The sequence below is a fragment of the Phacochoerus africanus genome, chromosome 1, assembly GCF_016906955.1.
Source record: "Phacochoerus africanus isolate WHEZ1 chromosome 1, ROS_Pafr_v1, whole genome shotgun sequence".
Classification (NCBI taxonomy): Eukaryota; Metazoa; Chordata; class Mammalia; order Artiodactyla; family Suidae; genus Phacochoerus; species Phacochoerus africanus.
In genome coordinates this window covers 170,110,878-170,126,711 of record NC_062544.1, presented here as the reverse complement: position 1 = coordinate 170,126,711, position 15,834 = coordinate 170,110,878, and the positions used below count along the sequence as shown (strand labels likewise).

General features: G+C 43.3%; 1 protein-coding gene across 1 annotated transcript in view; it reads left to right on the top strand.

Moving 5' to 3' along the window:
* WWTR1 (WW domain containing transcription regulator 1) overlaps window positions 1–15,834 on the top strand; it is a 147,853-nt gene that overhangs the window by 73,743 nt on the left and 58,276 nt on the right. The window contains exon 3 of the mRNA XM_047784445.1: window positions 14,864–15,000. Coding sequence (XP_047640401.1) covers window positions 14,864–15,000 — 137 coding nt within the window. The remainder of the gene's footprint in view (window positions 1–14,863; window positions 15,001–15,834) is intronic.

Below are 15,834 nucleotides of genomic sequence, written 5' to 3'. Positions count from 1 at the left end.
AAATCCATGTCTGTACAAGTAGAGCATTCATTCGAAATACTGAAAGAACACTGGCCTGAACATTCAAATGTTATTCATGTGTTTCCTCCACTTGTAAGAAAATGCATTTAGTGATTGAATTAAGAAACTAACTCAAGAAAAGCGGCTCCCTCCTAGTTTGAAAAATTCCCCTGCCAGTTAAGTAAAGGCACAGTGAAGAAGCTGCTCAACCCTTGTCAGTGTTCACATGTATAGATATTTGATTTTTGCTACCCTGTGGTATGGCCATCAGCCAAAAATAAAGGAGTTTTCTACCTGGGATTCCTTCCTCTTACATGGAGCCTGTTTTCTCCTTCAGCAAAAGGATATTAAGGGTCATCATTACTGCTGACTTTTTATTGCTTTTGTTTAGACATTAACAAATTTGGTGTCACTCTGTTTCTTGATTTGGTTACTCAAATTCGTTATCTTAGCCTTTTTTCATCTTTCTTTATCTTAAACATGTTAGAGAATAAAATTCACATCTCTTCAAAGTTAGAAAAGTGACCCGCCAAAGTATTATTAAAGGATCATATGAAAATAGATGATTGGGAGTTCCCTGGTGGTCTAGTGGTTGGGACTTGGTGCATTTGTTGCTGCGGCCCAGGTTAAATCCCTGATCTGGGAACTGAGACCCCACATCATGCCTCAGCAAAACAAAACAAAACAAAGCATGTTTAAAAAGAAAAAGATTATTGGAGTTCTCTGGTGGCCCAGGGGGTTGAGGATCTGGTGTTGTCACTGCTGTTGCTTGGGTTGTTGCCATCATGCAGGTTTGATCCCTGGCCTGAGAACTTCCACATGTCTTGGGTACAGCCCCCCACCCTCCAAAATAGAAAAAGAAAAAGAAAAATGCATTGGGGAAAAAAATCATTGAAACTCTCTATTTCTACATGTTAAGAGTGTTCTGTTTATAAAATAATCAAAATTGAATGTCCCTTAAAGAGTAAATGGGGAAAAAAAAGTGTTCTGTATGTTCTTAACTTTTGTTGAAAAAAATCATATGCCTTCCAAGAAAAACAATGCTTGATTCAGTCTTTGTACATTTCAAGGACCACCTCACAGTGTCTAGAGTAACTTAAATTTTGTTACATATAAAATAAAATTATTTTTCTAATTTTTAGTTTTAATTTTCATATTAGTCCAAGTCAAACTTTACATGCCAAGGGCGTAGCCAAAAAACAAAAACAGATGATTATTCTAGTGTTACTTTTCAGTCAGAACTAACTTTTTTTTTTGTCTTATTTGCTATTTCTTTGGGCTGCTCCCGCGGCATATGGAGGTTCCCAGGCTAGGGGTCGAATCCGAGCTGTAGCTGCTGGCCTACGCCAGAGCCACAGCAACATGGGATCCGAGCCGCGTCTGCAACCTACACCACAGCTCACGGCAACGCCGGATCCTTAACTCACTGAGCGAGGCCAGGGACCAAACCCACAACCTCATGGTTCCTCCTAGTCGGATTCGTTAACCACTGCGCCACGATGGGAACTCCAGAACTAACTTTGAAAAAAATATGACAGTTGGTGAATCTGTAGATGGGAGTACCATGTATATCCCTGAAAGTTTCCTAACTTTTAAAATTATACCAAAATTAAAATTACATACATATTAATAAACTTTTTAAAAAGTGAAAATTAACACCAGCTACTTAAGTGAAAAACAGTGGGGTTTGGATGAGGAAATAAGTCATAAAAAAATTGAAACTTATGCATATTTCTATTCTTTGTTAAATTCAAAAGATTAAAGCAATAGTATATTTTTGATTAACATATACCTGTGCATACAAAGCTAACTGTCTTGGGAGTTTTCATTAACATACTTTGTATAAATCTATGGTACTTTTCTGGCCTTGGAACTTCCACATGCTGTGGGTGTGGTCAAGAACAAACAAAACTATAGTACTTTTTAGGCTAAATTTGTTTTTCCATTTTGTTGAGTCACAGAAGCTTCAAGTCTTCTTGTATTTCTGTACCTGATTTGTACCCCTGCATTTTGGGGTAAACCATGGGGAATGAATTATTGTTACTCTGTAAATGATTTAAAAATGAAATTAGTGTAAAACTTTTTTTTTTTTTTTTTAAGGCCACACCCGTGGCATATAGAAGTTCCCAGTCTAGGGGTCAAATCAGAACGGCAGCTGCTGGCCTTCACCACAGCAATGCAGGATTCAAGCAGCATCTGCAACCTACTCCACAACTTGAGGCAATGCCAAGTTCTTAACCCAGTGAGTGGGGCCAGGGATTGAAACCACATCCTCAAGGACACGACTGTTGGGTTCTTAACCCTCTGAGCCACAGTGGGAACTCTCAATGTAAAACTTCTTGAGCATTTCTGTGAGGAAGAATGGAAAGCCATCAGATAGTCTTTTTCTAGTATTCAGCCTTCTACTTTTCACTTCAAGCTGAAATCCTTTCTACTTTAAACATGAGGCTGAGTCTTGTGTCGACATGGCACACTCATCACTGCTGAAAATGCCTAATGAGAGAGTGAATGGAATCTCAGATTTGGCCTTTTCTTACACTAGTTCTGAGAGTTATTATTATTAGAATGCGAGATGGAGTTCGGTGATGGCTCAGCGGGTTAAGGATCTGGTGTTGTCACTGCTGTGGCAAGGGTTGCCGCTGTGGCACAAGCTCTGTCCCTGGCCCTGGAACTTACTTCCATAGGCCGTGGGTGTGTCCTGAAAAAGAAAATAGAATGTGTGGGGCGGGGCGTGTGTGAAGGAGCCACAGAGGCTGGTGGTTTGCTAGTTCTTTTGTGTTTTGAGACTATTTTTGTCTCTAGATCAATTATTACTCAGCTACTCCATGTAAAGTCAAATACGTCTGTAGTTTTTTGCAGTGAATTGATGTCCACAATTATTTGCCCCCATTTCTTTGGGTTCATTTTTCCATAGGCTGTTTGCTGATTTTTGCATTGGAAATAGTCAGATCTTTTTAAACAGTTGGGAAAGGTTTTCATAAGAGAAAGAAGGGGAATTAATATTTATCGAGTGTCGTGTGTGTCTGGCACTGTGTCGGTGTTTCGCTTTTGTCATTGGATGAAATATTCAGAACAGCCACATGAAAAAGATGTTCTTATGCCCGTTTTACAGTGGAGGAAACAGGCTTGCAGATGCTAAGTGAAGTTTCAGCGGTCTCTTAACTGGTTAATAGCAGAGGCAAAGTTTAAAACCACTGTGCCACTGCCTCTTTTGGGTGATGCTTTCAACCAAAGATGCCCAGAAATACATGTAAAGAGACATTGTGGGCTGGGTTTACAGGAAACATAAGCTCTGTTGCCCAGTGATTATCTTCAACGCCCCCAGTGTCCCTCTCCCCTCCCTGCCTTCGGAAGCCTAACTCAACCCCCTTTTTTTGTCTTCGATCCTCCAAATTGTTTCTTGTGAAATGAGAGGTTGGTTCTGAAAAGCACTTCCAGTCTTTTTCCAGACTGGAATTGTGTTTCGTGCCAGTCTTTCCTCTAGTTCCACATGTCTTGTCTTTCAAACGTGCAGAAAGTGACTGACGACCAGGGCCCAGGGTGGTTCATCCGTTTCCCAGAATTAAAAAAAAAATAAAAAACAAAACCAACAAAAAGTAATTGACTCTCCCCACATGAATAAAGAAGAAACTAAACTGACCTCAAAGAATTTTTGGTTTTGGGCTTTGCCCTCTTTGTGCAAGTGACATTTAATTCATTTGGCCCCATTAGAACAAGCAGTGTGTCAGTGTCCCACTTAAGAACAACTGGAAAAACAACACGTTGGAACATGTGTTGGGCACAGAGAGCCTGGAAAAACAATTTTCAAAGTATTCGAGCATTTAAAGTAGCTCGGTGGCTTAAAAAAAATTCTTTCAAAAACTGATTGCAAGATTAAAGCTGTTTCCCAGATGTCAGATGCAACTGATACAGGCAGCATGTTTAACATACAGATAGCAAGATAGAATGCCAGGTTCTGGACCCTTTATGATAACCATATAAATAGGGTCTGTGCTCTGTTAGCCTCCACACTTATTTCATTGCCCCTCTCTCCCCACCCACTTGATTGCCAGCTCCTAGGGCCCATGCTAGATCATCGTCTGTTACGTCCATCCCGCAGCAGAGGACACCGCAGGCATTCAGGACCATAGGACTATTTAAGTGGCATGAATTCAGCTCTGCATGCCTAGCAAGTCCCAACGTCAGTATTTGAAACATCCTACTAAAGAGCACATAGAACTATGTCCAATGTCTTGTGAGCAGAACATGATGAGAGATAGTATGAGAAAAAGAATGTATATATATGTGAACGACTGGGTCACCATGCTGTACGGCATAAATTGACACAACACTGTAAATCAACTATACTCTAATAAAAAAAAAGTAGTTGGGGAATCATCACTTTATCTGGAGCTTGGCCGTAGAAACAATACTGCATCCTAACCCTGGAAGCATCTGGCTGTTTTGGACTTACTGAAAGACCTTACAATATACTCAAAGCTTAATAGCCTGTGCATTATGGGCCGTTTAAAGGATTTTCAGTGGTAATTTTCACCACACTCCAGATTTGCCAAAACTGATTTTGGAACTGAGTCGCCATGGAAGATGGAGCCCCACTCTAAATGCTTGTGGAATGAATGAATGAATGGATGGAAACCTTTCACTTTCTGTTGATAATTCCAGAAATCAGCATTCATGAAGAGCTTCATCTTTTCTTCATTTCTCATTCCCATCCTGTATTTTTGTGAAATGTGGGAAAATAATGTACCAAGTTCATATTTTATATTTGATACCTGGAAATAATTAAACATGGTAAAATAAACTCTTACATTGTTGATCAGCTTCAATATAAGAAACTTAATGTGATTTATAAATCTTTCAATACCATTATTGATCCTGACATGAAAAGAGAACAAAAATATGTGTTGATAATGTAACTGCAATACAGCCAAGGTTTTTAATAGGGCCCTTGGCCATAGGCAAACAAGCAAACAAAAATGCAGTCCTTTTCCTTCTTGCTTTTTTTGAGAATAGGAAAAATGAGGTTAAGCAAGAGCTGGCTCAATCTGCAGAGACCAAGTCGGGTTTGCCCCAGTGGGTTGGCACTGGGGACTTAAGCGGGTTGACTGGTGCCTCTCACACAATAGCTCAGCCTCTGAAGCAAGTCGGTGAGTCACATCTCAGGCTGTGTCGATGAGTCACAAGCTTCCCAAAGTGGCTTTCTCTAGAAGTGGTGTGTTCCTCGTGTCCCCTTTTTCCCTACCGCAGGGACAAAACGCTGGTAAATAAACCCCTGCAGGAAGGAACTACGGATATTACAGCCTCAAGTGGGCTCACTGGGCACTTCAGGGCTGACAGCAGCTCTGCCTGACTCAGCTTCTGCCCCAACCCAGCAGGTTCAGGAACGAATCTGCAGAAAATCTGGTGATGCTGGATGGAAGGGATTCATGTAGACAGATGCCCACAGCTGCCCGGGCGGAAGTGCCCACAGACCTTACACACTGCCGCGGCTCCTACCGCTGCTAATTTCAACAAGTGGAGGTTTCTTGGCACGACTGGGGTGGAAGTCGAGGATTAGAGCCTGGTGGTTAAAAATACAATCCCTGCCATTCATTCGGAATTCCAGAGAACACTGAAATTTTTTGAATTGGCAAGTGAGTGGCAGAGACCGGAAGCGTGCATCAAAATAATGCTTCTGGTCTTGTATCATCTTTTTATTAGAGGATCCTAAAAAATCCCCTACTTATATACGAGTTATTATTCCTGTGTCATAGACTGCAGCTATGTTTGATGATCTGCTGAAATGAAAATCTGACCGGAACCTTTTAACTATAAATTCCCTGTGGTTTCAAAGAAGGATGAGCTTTCTCAGCCAACTCGCTTTTGTCCTGTGAAGAGTCACCTTTATTGTCTGACAGGAGAGAGTGTGTTTTTATAGCTTTGGGACTTAATCTGTGGATGATATGAATGTTTTGCTAATGGATGTGTCAGTAAGTACATTTGCAGCCTGACTTTTACCCCTTTGTATGTTTTATTCTAAGGCACTGGACTAGCAGGAGATGGTGATGTTTAGGATCTGGAGAGAACAGAAGATGAATTGTAACCAATTATAGTGTTACGAAAGCTTCTTTGGGACAAAGAGTCATCACTTAGGACGACAATACGAAGGATGACAACTTGGGAGGGAGATTGATGGCTTTGGAAATAAAATAAAACATTAGCTTTGTATCTATTCAGCCAGGTGAAGAGCCAGCACTTTATTCTGGATTGTCAGTGTAGTCAAAAGTCAAGTTCCCATCATCCAGCTGGACTCGTAGGGTTAACCAGAAGGGGACAATTTACTGATGGCTGCTGTCAGGTTGGGTTGCCAGTTCAGACATGGGCTTTGAGCTACCACGGCAACAGGGCTCCCACTGTGATCCGCCTCCACTTCTACTGGGTTTGGGTGACAGCAGAGCTACTATCTGGAGATAGAGTATGTGCCTCCAGGTCTGGGAAAATCAATAGGTGTGTATGCCAGCTGCCTTTGTTCTTGTGGTTGGGAGCCACCTCTGGAGTCGTTTGGAAGAACTAAGTATCACTTACAAAACAAAACAAAAGGCAACTCTTGAATAAATTCAAGATCTGACTAAGAAATGATGTGTCACATCTTAGTTCTTGAAATTTAAATCAGAATACACTACCCACGTGTTTAATGTTACTGGAACACAAGCCACATCTATCCCTGAACTACAACGAAAAAGTAAACCAACTTTTGTATTTTTTTTTGTCTTTTGTCTTTTTTGTTGTTGTTGTTGTTGCTATTTCTTGGGCCGCTCCCGCGGCATATGGAGGTTCCCAGGCTAGGGGTTGAATCGGAGCTGTAGCCACCAGCCTACGCCAGAGCCACAGCAACACGGGATCCGAGCCGCGTCTGCAGCCTACACCACAGCTCACGGCAACACCGGATCGTCAACCCACTGAGCAAGGGCAGGGACCGAACCCGCAACCTCATGGTTCCTAGTTGGATTCGTTAACCATTGCGCCACGACGGGAACTCCCCAACTTTTGTATTTTAATTCTAATTGGGGAAATTTTCAAAACTTTGTTGTGAGTCTTGGGCAGATCTCCTTGCCATGTGGGACAGGATTAAACACTGACTGCTTAGAGTGGGTGCAGTTTACCTGGCAGGCCCTATCTGGGAAATGATCAACCTCATGCAAATCTGTTTCAGTTTTCATTTTTAGCACTGGTGGGTTTAATTGAACTGGTTCATAACGTGAAAGTTGCAAAGCTATTTCAGTTAGCAGTTTTTAAGCAAATAATCTTCAGTGTATGTATACTTTAGTTGTAACATTAAGAACATGGCACATTGGCCTTGTAAGTCAAAAAAGTTTTTCATGTCTGATTTTTAAAAATAAGGTCATTTACTTTTGCCCTCAGTTGGGCTTGTGAATATTATGGGGATGGCAGGACTATTGTTTTTCAAGTGCCTGCTGTGTGCAGGACACTTTGCTCTGCCCCATATGATCATTTTGGTCATCAAAAGAGCTTAGGTTCTGTTAGAAAAGAACTATTTCTTTTCTTTCTTTCCTTTTTTTTTTGTCTTTCTGTCTTTTCTAGGGCCGCACCTGTGGCATCTGGAGGTTCCCAGGCTATGGGTCTAATTGGAGCTGTAGCCACCCGCCTACTCGACAGCCACAGCCACACCAGATCCGAGCCACATCTGCGACCAATACCACAGCTCATAGCAACACCAGATCCTTAGCCCACTGAGCGAAGCCAGGAATCGAACCTTCAACCTCATGGTTCCTAGCTGGATTCGTTAACCATTGAGCCATAATGGGAAATCCAGGAAAGAACTACTTTTTAACTATCTTTTTCCCTTTTTTTTGGCTGCACCCATGGCATGCAGAATATATGGGGCTAAGGATTGAACCCTTTCCACAACAGCTACCTGAGTTGCTGCAGTGACAGTGCTGGATTCTTAGCCCACTGTGCCACAAGGGAACTTACACTGGAAGAGAAATATTAGCAACCTCCCAAAAAAGAAAGAATGAAGGGAGTGATTAAAGAGAAACTGAAATTGGCAGGAGAGGGGATGAAGGCAAGGAACACTGAGTGTGAATTGAGTTTTGAGCCAGTCAGCCTTGGTTTTATGACCCCAGGCTGTCTTTTATTTCCCAACTCTTTTTGGTGTGATTCTTTTTGGCCTCCTAGCTAGGCTCTGGTGGAAAAGAAGAGGCTGCTTCTAAGTCCTACCCTAACAGCTTTGTTGATGCTAGGGAGCCCCGAAGTAATGTCTGACACTAATGTGAAACTCTAATATATTAAGGAAGGGAGAACGGGGGGAGAAGGGAGTAAAAAGGCCAAACACTTTGTATTTGAAGATGAACTCTTTTACCCATAGAAATAAAGCAAGCAGTTTATGTTGCTACAAACTCTAAATTTTTCAAAATTAAGCACTCATAATGATTTCTATTTTTATATCTTTGTATGCTTCCAGCAATACAAAATGTATTACATAGCCCTTCTCTCTATTTCAGTAGGTCTTTGTTGTATGATTTCCTTCCATAAAGTTAGTGTAATAGGTCATAAACTGGAGGATAAATTCATCCAAAAACATCAGGCCTTTTCCTGGGCTGTAAGAAGCCGGTGGGTTCTATTTTTATAGATAAGATTTTATCTTTGCCTTTCATGGTTTTGCTGCTGGTCAGGATTTTATATTTACAAAATGCTTTTCATTTTTAGACCTATCTAGTATACCCGGCACAATAGGCATACAACCCACGCTTGTTGAATAAACTCTAACCAGATGTCGCCAGCCTTGGGCTGAAGGCCACCGCCTTCCATGGAGTCACTTGCTGAGAAAGTGAGCTTTGGGAAGCCCAGTGAACTGGCCCTGAAATCAGTAGGTGACTTTGATGGTTGCAAGTTTCTCAGAATAGACCTGTTTACCCCTTACAAGAGGGAACTGGTGGAGTTCCTGTTGTGGCTCAGCGGTAATGAACCCTACTAGTATCCATGAGGTTGCGGGTTTGATCCCTGGCCTCGCTCAGTGGGTTAAGGATCCAGCATTGCCATGAGTTGTGGTGTAGGTCATAGAAGCGGCTTGGTTCCCGAGTTGCTGTGGCTGTGGTGTAGGCTGGCCGCTGCAGCTCTGATTTGACCCCTAGCCTGGGAGCTTTCATATGCCACGCTTGCCACCCTAAAAAGACAAAAAAAAAAAAAAAGAACTGAGACTAGGGTGGGTTAATTGGCTCGTCTGCTTAAGTCACACAGAGTCAGAGCTAGGTTAAAACTCAGGTATATGTGATTCAAGCCCATGCTCTTTTGAGTCCATGATATTCTCACTGGCTCACAGTAGGCTATCAAGGGCCATGAGGACTCAGGACCTGGGTGGGTGGGGTTGGGGTGTGTGTGTGTGTGTAAGATTTGGTGGGGAGTCCTTGGGAGGAGTCTAGAGGTGGGTTAGAGAAGAAATTGTCAGATGTGGGGGGAGGGGAGAAGGGATGGAGGGCCAGAGGAAAACCCGAGAGGCTGGAGGAGGGGAAGCCTGGAGGCCATTGCCCTTATCAAGGTGAAAGGTCATGCAGGAGGCTGGAGGGGTGGAAATAGGAGATAAATTAACAGTCCCCTTGAGGCTGATGGGAGGGACCAGGCCGCTGGGGGAGGATGACTGGGAGGGTGGTAGTGCTGCCCCCTCCCCCACTGATTTCAATGACATTTTAACCCTAGATGCAAAATTTCCGTAATGCAAAAAGTGGCTTTCTAAACTTGTGTCTTTATTGAAGAACATATTATTTCTAAAAGGAAAAGTTATTTAACACAACAACATTTCCAGCCAAATTTTCCAGCCGAATTTTCTCAGAAAAATGCTGACCTTTCTTGCCCCTGGGCAAAGTGCATGTCCTCAGAGCTGAAGCTCTTTTTCTGACCTGGGGAGTTCTGTCACAGACCCTGAAGTGGTGAGGGGATTTGTCCTTTTTGCCGGTGTGGAGAAAGGCAGGTGTGAAGAAAGGCAGTCGGGAAAGTAGTGGTCAAAGGGGCCCCAAAGGAAGAGGAGGAGACCACCCCATTATCTTTGTTATAGGCACCATTTCCACCACACGACACCCTGGGCCTCCATGTGAAACTCTTGCAGACATTTTTTTTTTCAGTCCAGGAAAAAAAATTTATTTATTTATTTATTTAGGTGTCAAGAAGAGTTTTCCATTTGCTTAGAAACTGGCATGCTTTTTTCTTTCTTTCTTTCTTTCTTTTCTTTTTTTTGGTCACGCCTGTGGCATGTGGAAGTTCCCTAGACGGGGATCGAACCTGTGCCTCAGCAGTGACCTGAGTGGCTGCAGTGATAACACCGTATCCTTAATGCACTGAACCATAAAAGAATTCCCTCCTTTTTCTTTATAAACAGCGAGGGGCCAGGTAATTGGTTCCATTTCCCTTTTTACTTCAGCCAATCGAAAATAGGAGTCAAATATAGTCTATCTCCAGTAACTTTTTTTTTTTTTTTTGGCTTTTTTAGGGCTGCACCTGCAGCATATGGAGGTTCCCATGCTAGGGGTCCAGTCGGGCTGTAGCTGCCAGCCTACGCCACAGCCACAGCAATGGCAGATCTGAGCCACATAATATGACCTGCACCGCAGCTCATGGTAATGCTGGATCCTTAACCCACTGAGCAAGGCCAGGGATCGAACCCTCGACCTCATGGTTACTAGTTGGATTCATTTCCACTGCGCCGCAATGGGAACTCCTTCAGTAACTTTTTAGCCCCTATGACCTGCATAGCCATGCATCATTTTTTTTTCCTTTTTTTTCCCTTTTTATGGCCCCACCCATGGCATATGGAGGTTCCCAGGCTAGGGGTCGAATCAGAGGTATAGCTGCTGGCCTACACCACAGCCTTCAGCAATGCCATATCCGAGCCTTGCCTTCGACCTACACCACAGCTCACAGCATCGCCAGGTCCTTAGCCCACTGAGCGAGGCCAAGGATCAAAGATAAGACTTTTTGTCTTTACTAGTTATGAAAACAAGACATAATCACTGTTAAAAACCTGGGAAGTATAGAAGAGTTTAGATAGGGGGGAAAAAAAGCCCCGGTGAGTGTATTATTTGCATAGACCACCATACTACTTTGGTATCTTTCTTCCTTTTTTTGTTCCATTTTCAAATATGAAAACTGTATGGAATGCATATTCATAGAATACACACTAATAGGCAGATTGAACATATGTGTATGTATTATATATGTAAATGTTTATAGAAATTAGACTTTGAAAATAGAAGAGAGACATTTATCTTTTTTTAAATCAGTTTTTTTCTTTTTAAAGTTTTTTCCTTAAATGTTTTCTTGAAGTGGACTCAGCAAGGGAGCGACATCAGGGAGGAGGGGTGAGTAGTAGGAAAGTGGGGATTAATCTGGCTAAACTGTGGGTCCTGGCAAACAGTAAGGCTACACTGAGAAATACAAGAAAGGAAATGACTCAGTGGCTCTGAGAGAGGGAGCAGAGATGAGACAGCAGCATGAAACAGCCAGTGGTTTATCTTCTTTTTGGGAATGGGGTGAGGAGGGGAGCTTAAGTGATTTGAACGAGAAGAGAATTTGGCTTTCAAATCAAATCCTGAGTAGTGTATGATGTTCTGGTGAGTGATGCCCTCTCTCATTCAGATGGGAGCCACCCTGGACATAGCACAATCTGAGCTTTAGAGCAAGGCTGTGGTGGGGTCGGCTGGTGTTTGAGGCTGGGAAATTGGAGAGGCCTTTCTTTTCCAAGTTGTTTCAGAGCAGTGAGAACTGCTCACTTCAGAAGGCTCCCTCTTGTACTCAAGTCTTTGGCGGAATACAGTGAGTGACACTTTTAATTAACAAATCCACTGGGAACAAAACTCCTTTAGAAGCGTTGGCTGGGTGTGGAGTTGGAAGGGTGGGCTTGCTCCCACGGTCCGAGGGGGTTCTGGGGCTTGAAGCCTTGGCTGAGTTGTGCATCCCAGGGGGTGGAGGCTGGCCAGCTGTGGGGGCAGTCCTCAGGCAAGCCTCATCTACCACTGGAGTGCAGGTCTTTCTGCTCTCCCAGGTTTGGGAGCCCCGGTCCACTTGTTCAGAACAGGAGCAGAGAGTGGGCGACCAGTGCTGGGGAACCGTCATTGCCGTTCCTGTCTTGTTCTTACCAGTGACAGGTAGCTGAGTGTCTGTATACAGCAGTGTCCTTAAATATCCTCCAGCATCCGGTGTGTATCACTTCACGTCACCCTGGCTGTGCTCCTGCTGGTTCTAGCACAGGGTCAATATCCATGGTGTCACAGGGTCTAAGAAAGGCTCCTGAAAGAGAGGATCCCCTCCCTCCCCTTCTGGTACCACAGAGGAAAGTATTTCTCTAGGACTAGCCTACCTTGGAAAACATGTTTTAGTAATACAAATCCTGAAGGAGTAGTTTAGTCAAAGGGTGTCTTAGCTCCAGTGACTTGGCTGAGGGGAGTTTTTTTGTTTTTGTTTTTTTTTTGTTTTTTAGGGCTGCATCTGCAGCATATGGAGGTTCCTAGGCTAAGGGTCAAATCAGAGCTGTAGCTGCCAGCCTAGCCACAGCCATAGCAATGTGGGATACAAGCTGTGTCTTCGACCTACACCACAGCTCACGTCAACGCCGGATCCTTAACCTGCTGATCGAGGCCAGGGATCGAACCTGAATCCTTATGGATGCTAGTCAGATTCATTTCTGCTGAGCCACAACAGGAACTCCTGCAGGGAGTTTGCTTAACTCTAATATCCTCTTCAACTGATTCCTCGCTTTGAAGGACTGTGACTAACCCCCTTAAGGCTGGCTCTGAGTTTCCACAAGACCAAAAGTTGATGAGGGATTTTATGAAATCTTTTTTTTTTTTTTTTGTCTTTTTGCTGTTTCTTTGGGCTGCTCCCACAGCATATGGAGGTTCCCAGGCTAGGGGTCGAATTGGAGCTACAGCTGCCGGCCTGCGCCAGAGCCACAGCAACTCGGGATCCGAGCCGCATCTGCAGCCTGCACCACAGCTCAAGGCTTAACCCACTGAGCAAGGGCAGGGACCAAATCCACAACCCATGATTCCTGGTCGGATTCATTAACCACTGCACCACGATGGGAACTCCTTTATGAAATCTTTAAACAGAACTAAAGTTGTTAAACTGAAGCCATAACTAAGATCGTTGTTTCTTTCTTTCTTTTTTTCCCTCTTAGGGAATTGACTTTGTATCTCTTTATTTCAGTATCCCCCTGTTTGTGAAGCATTGTGAAACCTTTATGCCTCAGCATCTGGGTTTCTTTTCTTAACAAGATCATCTTGGTTCTCTTATTTTTATTCCTCCAAGTTTAGTTTTGATTCTTTCTTGATTCTTTGTTAAAGACCACTGATGGCTCCTACAGGATGAAACTCTCAACAGTTAAATTGAATTTAACTTCTTTACAGAGGGTGACTTTTTTTTTTTTTTAATCACACCATTTTAAAGGCCTTTTGGGAAAGCATCCAAGTTTTCACTCAAGGAAAGTCTGGGATGAAGAAATGTGAATAAGAATTTTAGTCGTGGCAGTATTCAGATGTGAGGAAACAGAAGCAAAAGAAAAGATAAATACAATTCCAGTGCTATAGAGATCGCACTGATTTAGGATTAAGCCTAATATTTCAATAGTGGTTTCCTATTCTAAGGAGTCAAAGGAAGTCATTGTTATGAAAAAATCAGGTGTGTTTAACAGAAAAAGCAATCACGATCTCTTTTCATGTGGCTCTAGAAGGGTCTAAAGTGTGTGGGGTTGACATTGCCCTTTGGTTTGGGAGAGGCAACCTGGTTATAAGGCTTAGAGCAAAGGATTGGTATTCAGCTTCTGCTGTCAAAGTTTGATGTCTTTGATAAATGCAGAAAGATCTGTGATACAGTTCATAAAAGTGTTGTGGCACCAGAATAAATACACTCATCTTTAAAAGAAGAACATAATAAACCCTCAAAAAGATAGAATTTATGGAGTTGCATAGGGCCTATAAGGCATGAGAAGTGACTTGTGATGTGGTCTGGAAGGAGGGAGGCAAAGCTGGAGGCCCCCATCCGTCTAAGGATGTATTGGAAACTCTGGGCAGAATCCTGTGTTGTGCCAGTTTCTCTGAAAGAGAGTCATAATAAGACACACTGGAAGTTGTGTATGACCTTGAGTTTAATCATGTCTTCTTCCTCAGAAACCTTTATGCCTCAACATCTGGGCTTCTCCAAATTCCAGCACTTCCTCCATGTATTTCCTGCTACTCTGTTCTTCAGTTACATGGTTGTTACCTTGCATGGTAGAACATAAGCCTCTTGAGTATTACCTGTTTGGACCTCACAGTGTCTTACCTTTGGTAAGAGCTCAGTAATGTCATATTTATGAGATTAGTTTCAAGGGCCCGCAGTGGAGGTGTCCTCATTATGTCAATGATATGAGCTGGGAGAGTGTGGGAGGAGGGCTGGTGGGCAGGAGAACACGGTCCTGCTTTGGGAGAGGAATCTACACTGTGGTTATCCTAGTGACTAGATGGCAGTGAGCACTTGAGGCTGGAGAATGGAGGTTCCTTGGTCTGAGGGGAGAGGGGGGTACTCTCGGCCTTATCCATCCTTGGTAAGACACAAAACCCTTAAGAGGGTGTTTGCATGTAGGAATAGCTGGGACAGCTAAGTTGTGGATTTGTGTTCAGAGAATCCCCTGTAGAATCCCTGGTGTGGCCCACTCTGTATGGAGGGTAAGTGGGCAAACTTGACATTGGCTGAAAACAAAGAATGTGTCAACTGCTGGTAAGGAGATCCTAGGGGAAGAAGAGCCAGCATCATCCAACTGTCGGGTTGTTACTGGTGATGATGATAATGATAATGATGCTGACAATTAAAGAGATAATTGTTTTCCTTCTTTTAGTCACATAGAAAAAATCACCACATGGCAAGACCCTAGGAAGGCGATGAATCAGCCCCTGAATCATATGAACCTCCACCCAGCTGCCACTTCCACACCAGCGCCCCAGAGGTCCATGGCCGTGTCTCAGCCGAATCTCGGTAAGCTTTGACTCGGAGCTGGGTAAACTAGCTTTCAGCTGAGGGCTCTGGAGCTCAGAAGGAGCTCTCTTGCCTCAGTACCTACTCATGCACCCAGATAGTGTCTTTTCCTTACTCTTGGCTGCGTTACCCTTTTATCACCCTTGCCTTCTTTTCTTGGCCTCTTGACTACACAGTTCTTGATACTGCTACCCGGCTTTATGCTACAGCCCCCAGCATCCCCTCCAATTACCTTTATTGAAGTTCTTAGAAAAACCACATCGGCCTCCTGTCTTCATCCAGACCCAAGGCAAGCAGGGCATTAAGCACCTATCTGTGAATTTGGTCCCTGAAGACTGATAAAGGGTACAGTTCTGCCTTCAACTCCCTTTGCTTCCTTCCTTCCTTTTTTTTTTTTCTTCTTTCATAATGTGGGAATGACACCAGGTGAGGTATTTTCTTGCCTTATCTCATTCAGTCCTCGAAAGATCCTTTCAAGAAGTGACAGCATTCCCATTATAGATTGCAGAAACTTTGCCCAAGTCTGACCTTGTGGCCGGTAGAGCTGGAGTTGGAACTGAGGTTACTCTGATTTTAGAAAGCATTCACTTCTTATATAATCTGCGGGTGGCTTTTCCCCACACCCGCCCCAGGTTGATCCAGCTCATATTTCACTTCATTCGGAATGTTTCAGTGTGATTTTAGACTTGAGAAGAGATTAGTTTCTGCTAATTGCCTTCAAAAGAAATACAGTTCTGCCTTCTGGAGAGAATCAGCTATGAATGAACACACTCCAGCAACAGAACCAATCAGCTTTTGTTGCAGCCATTCTCTTCCTCCCCCCAAAGGCTAAAA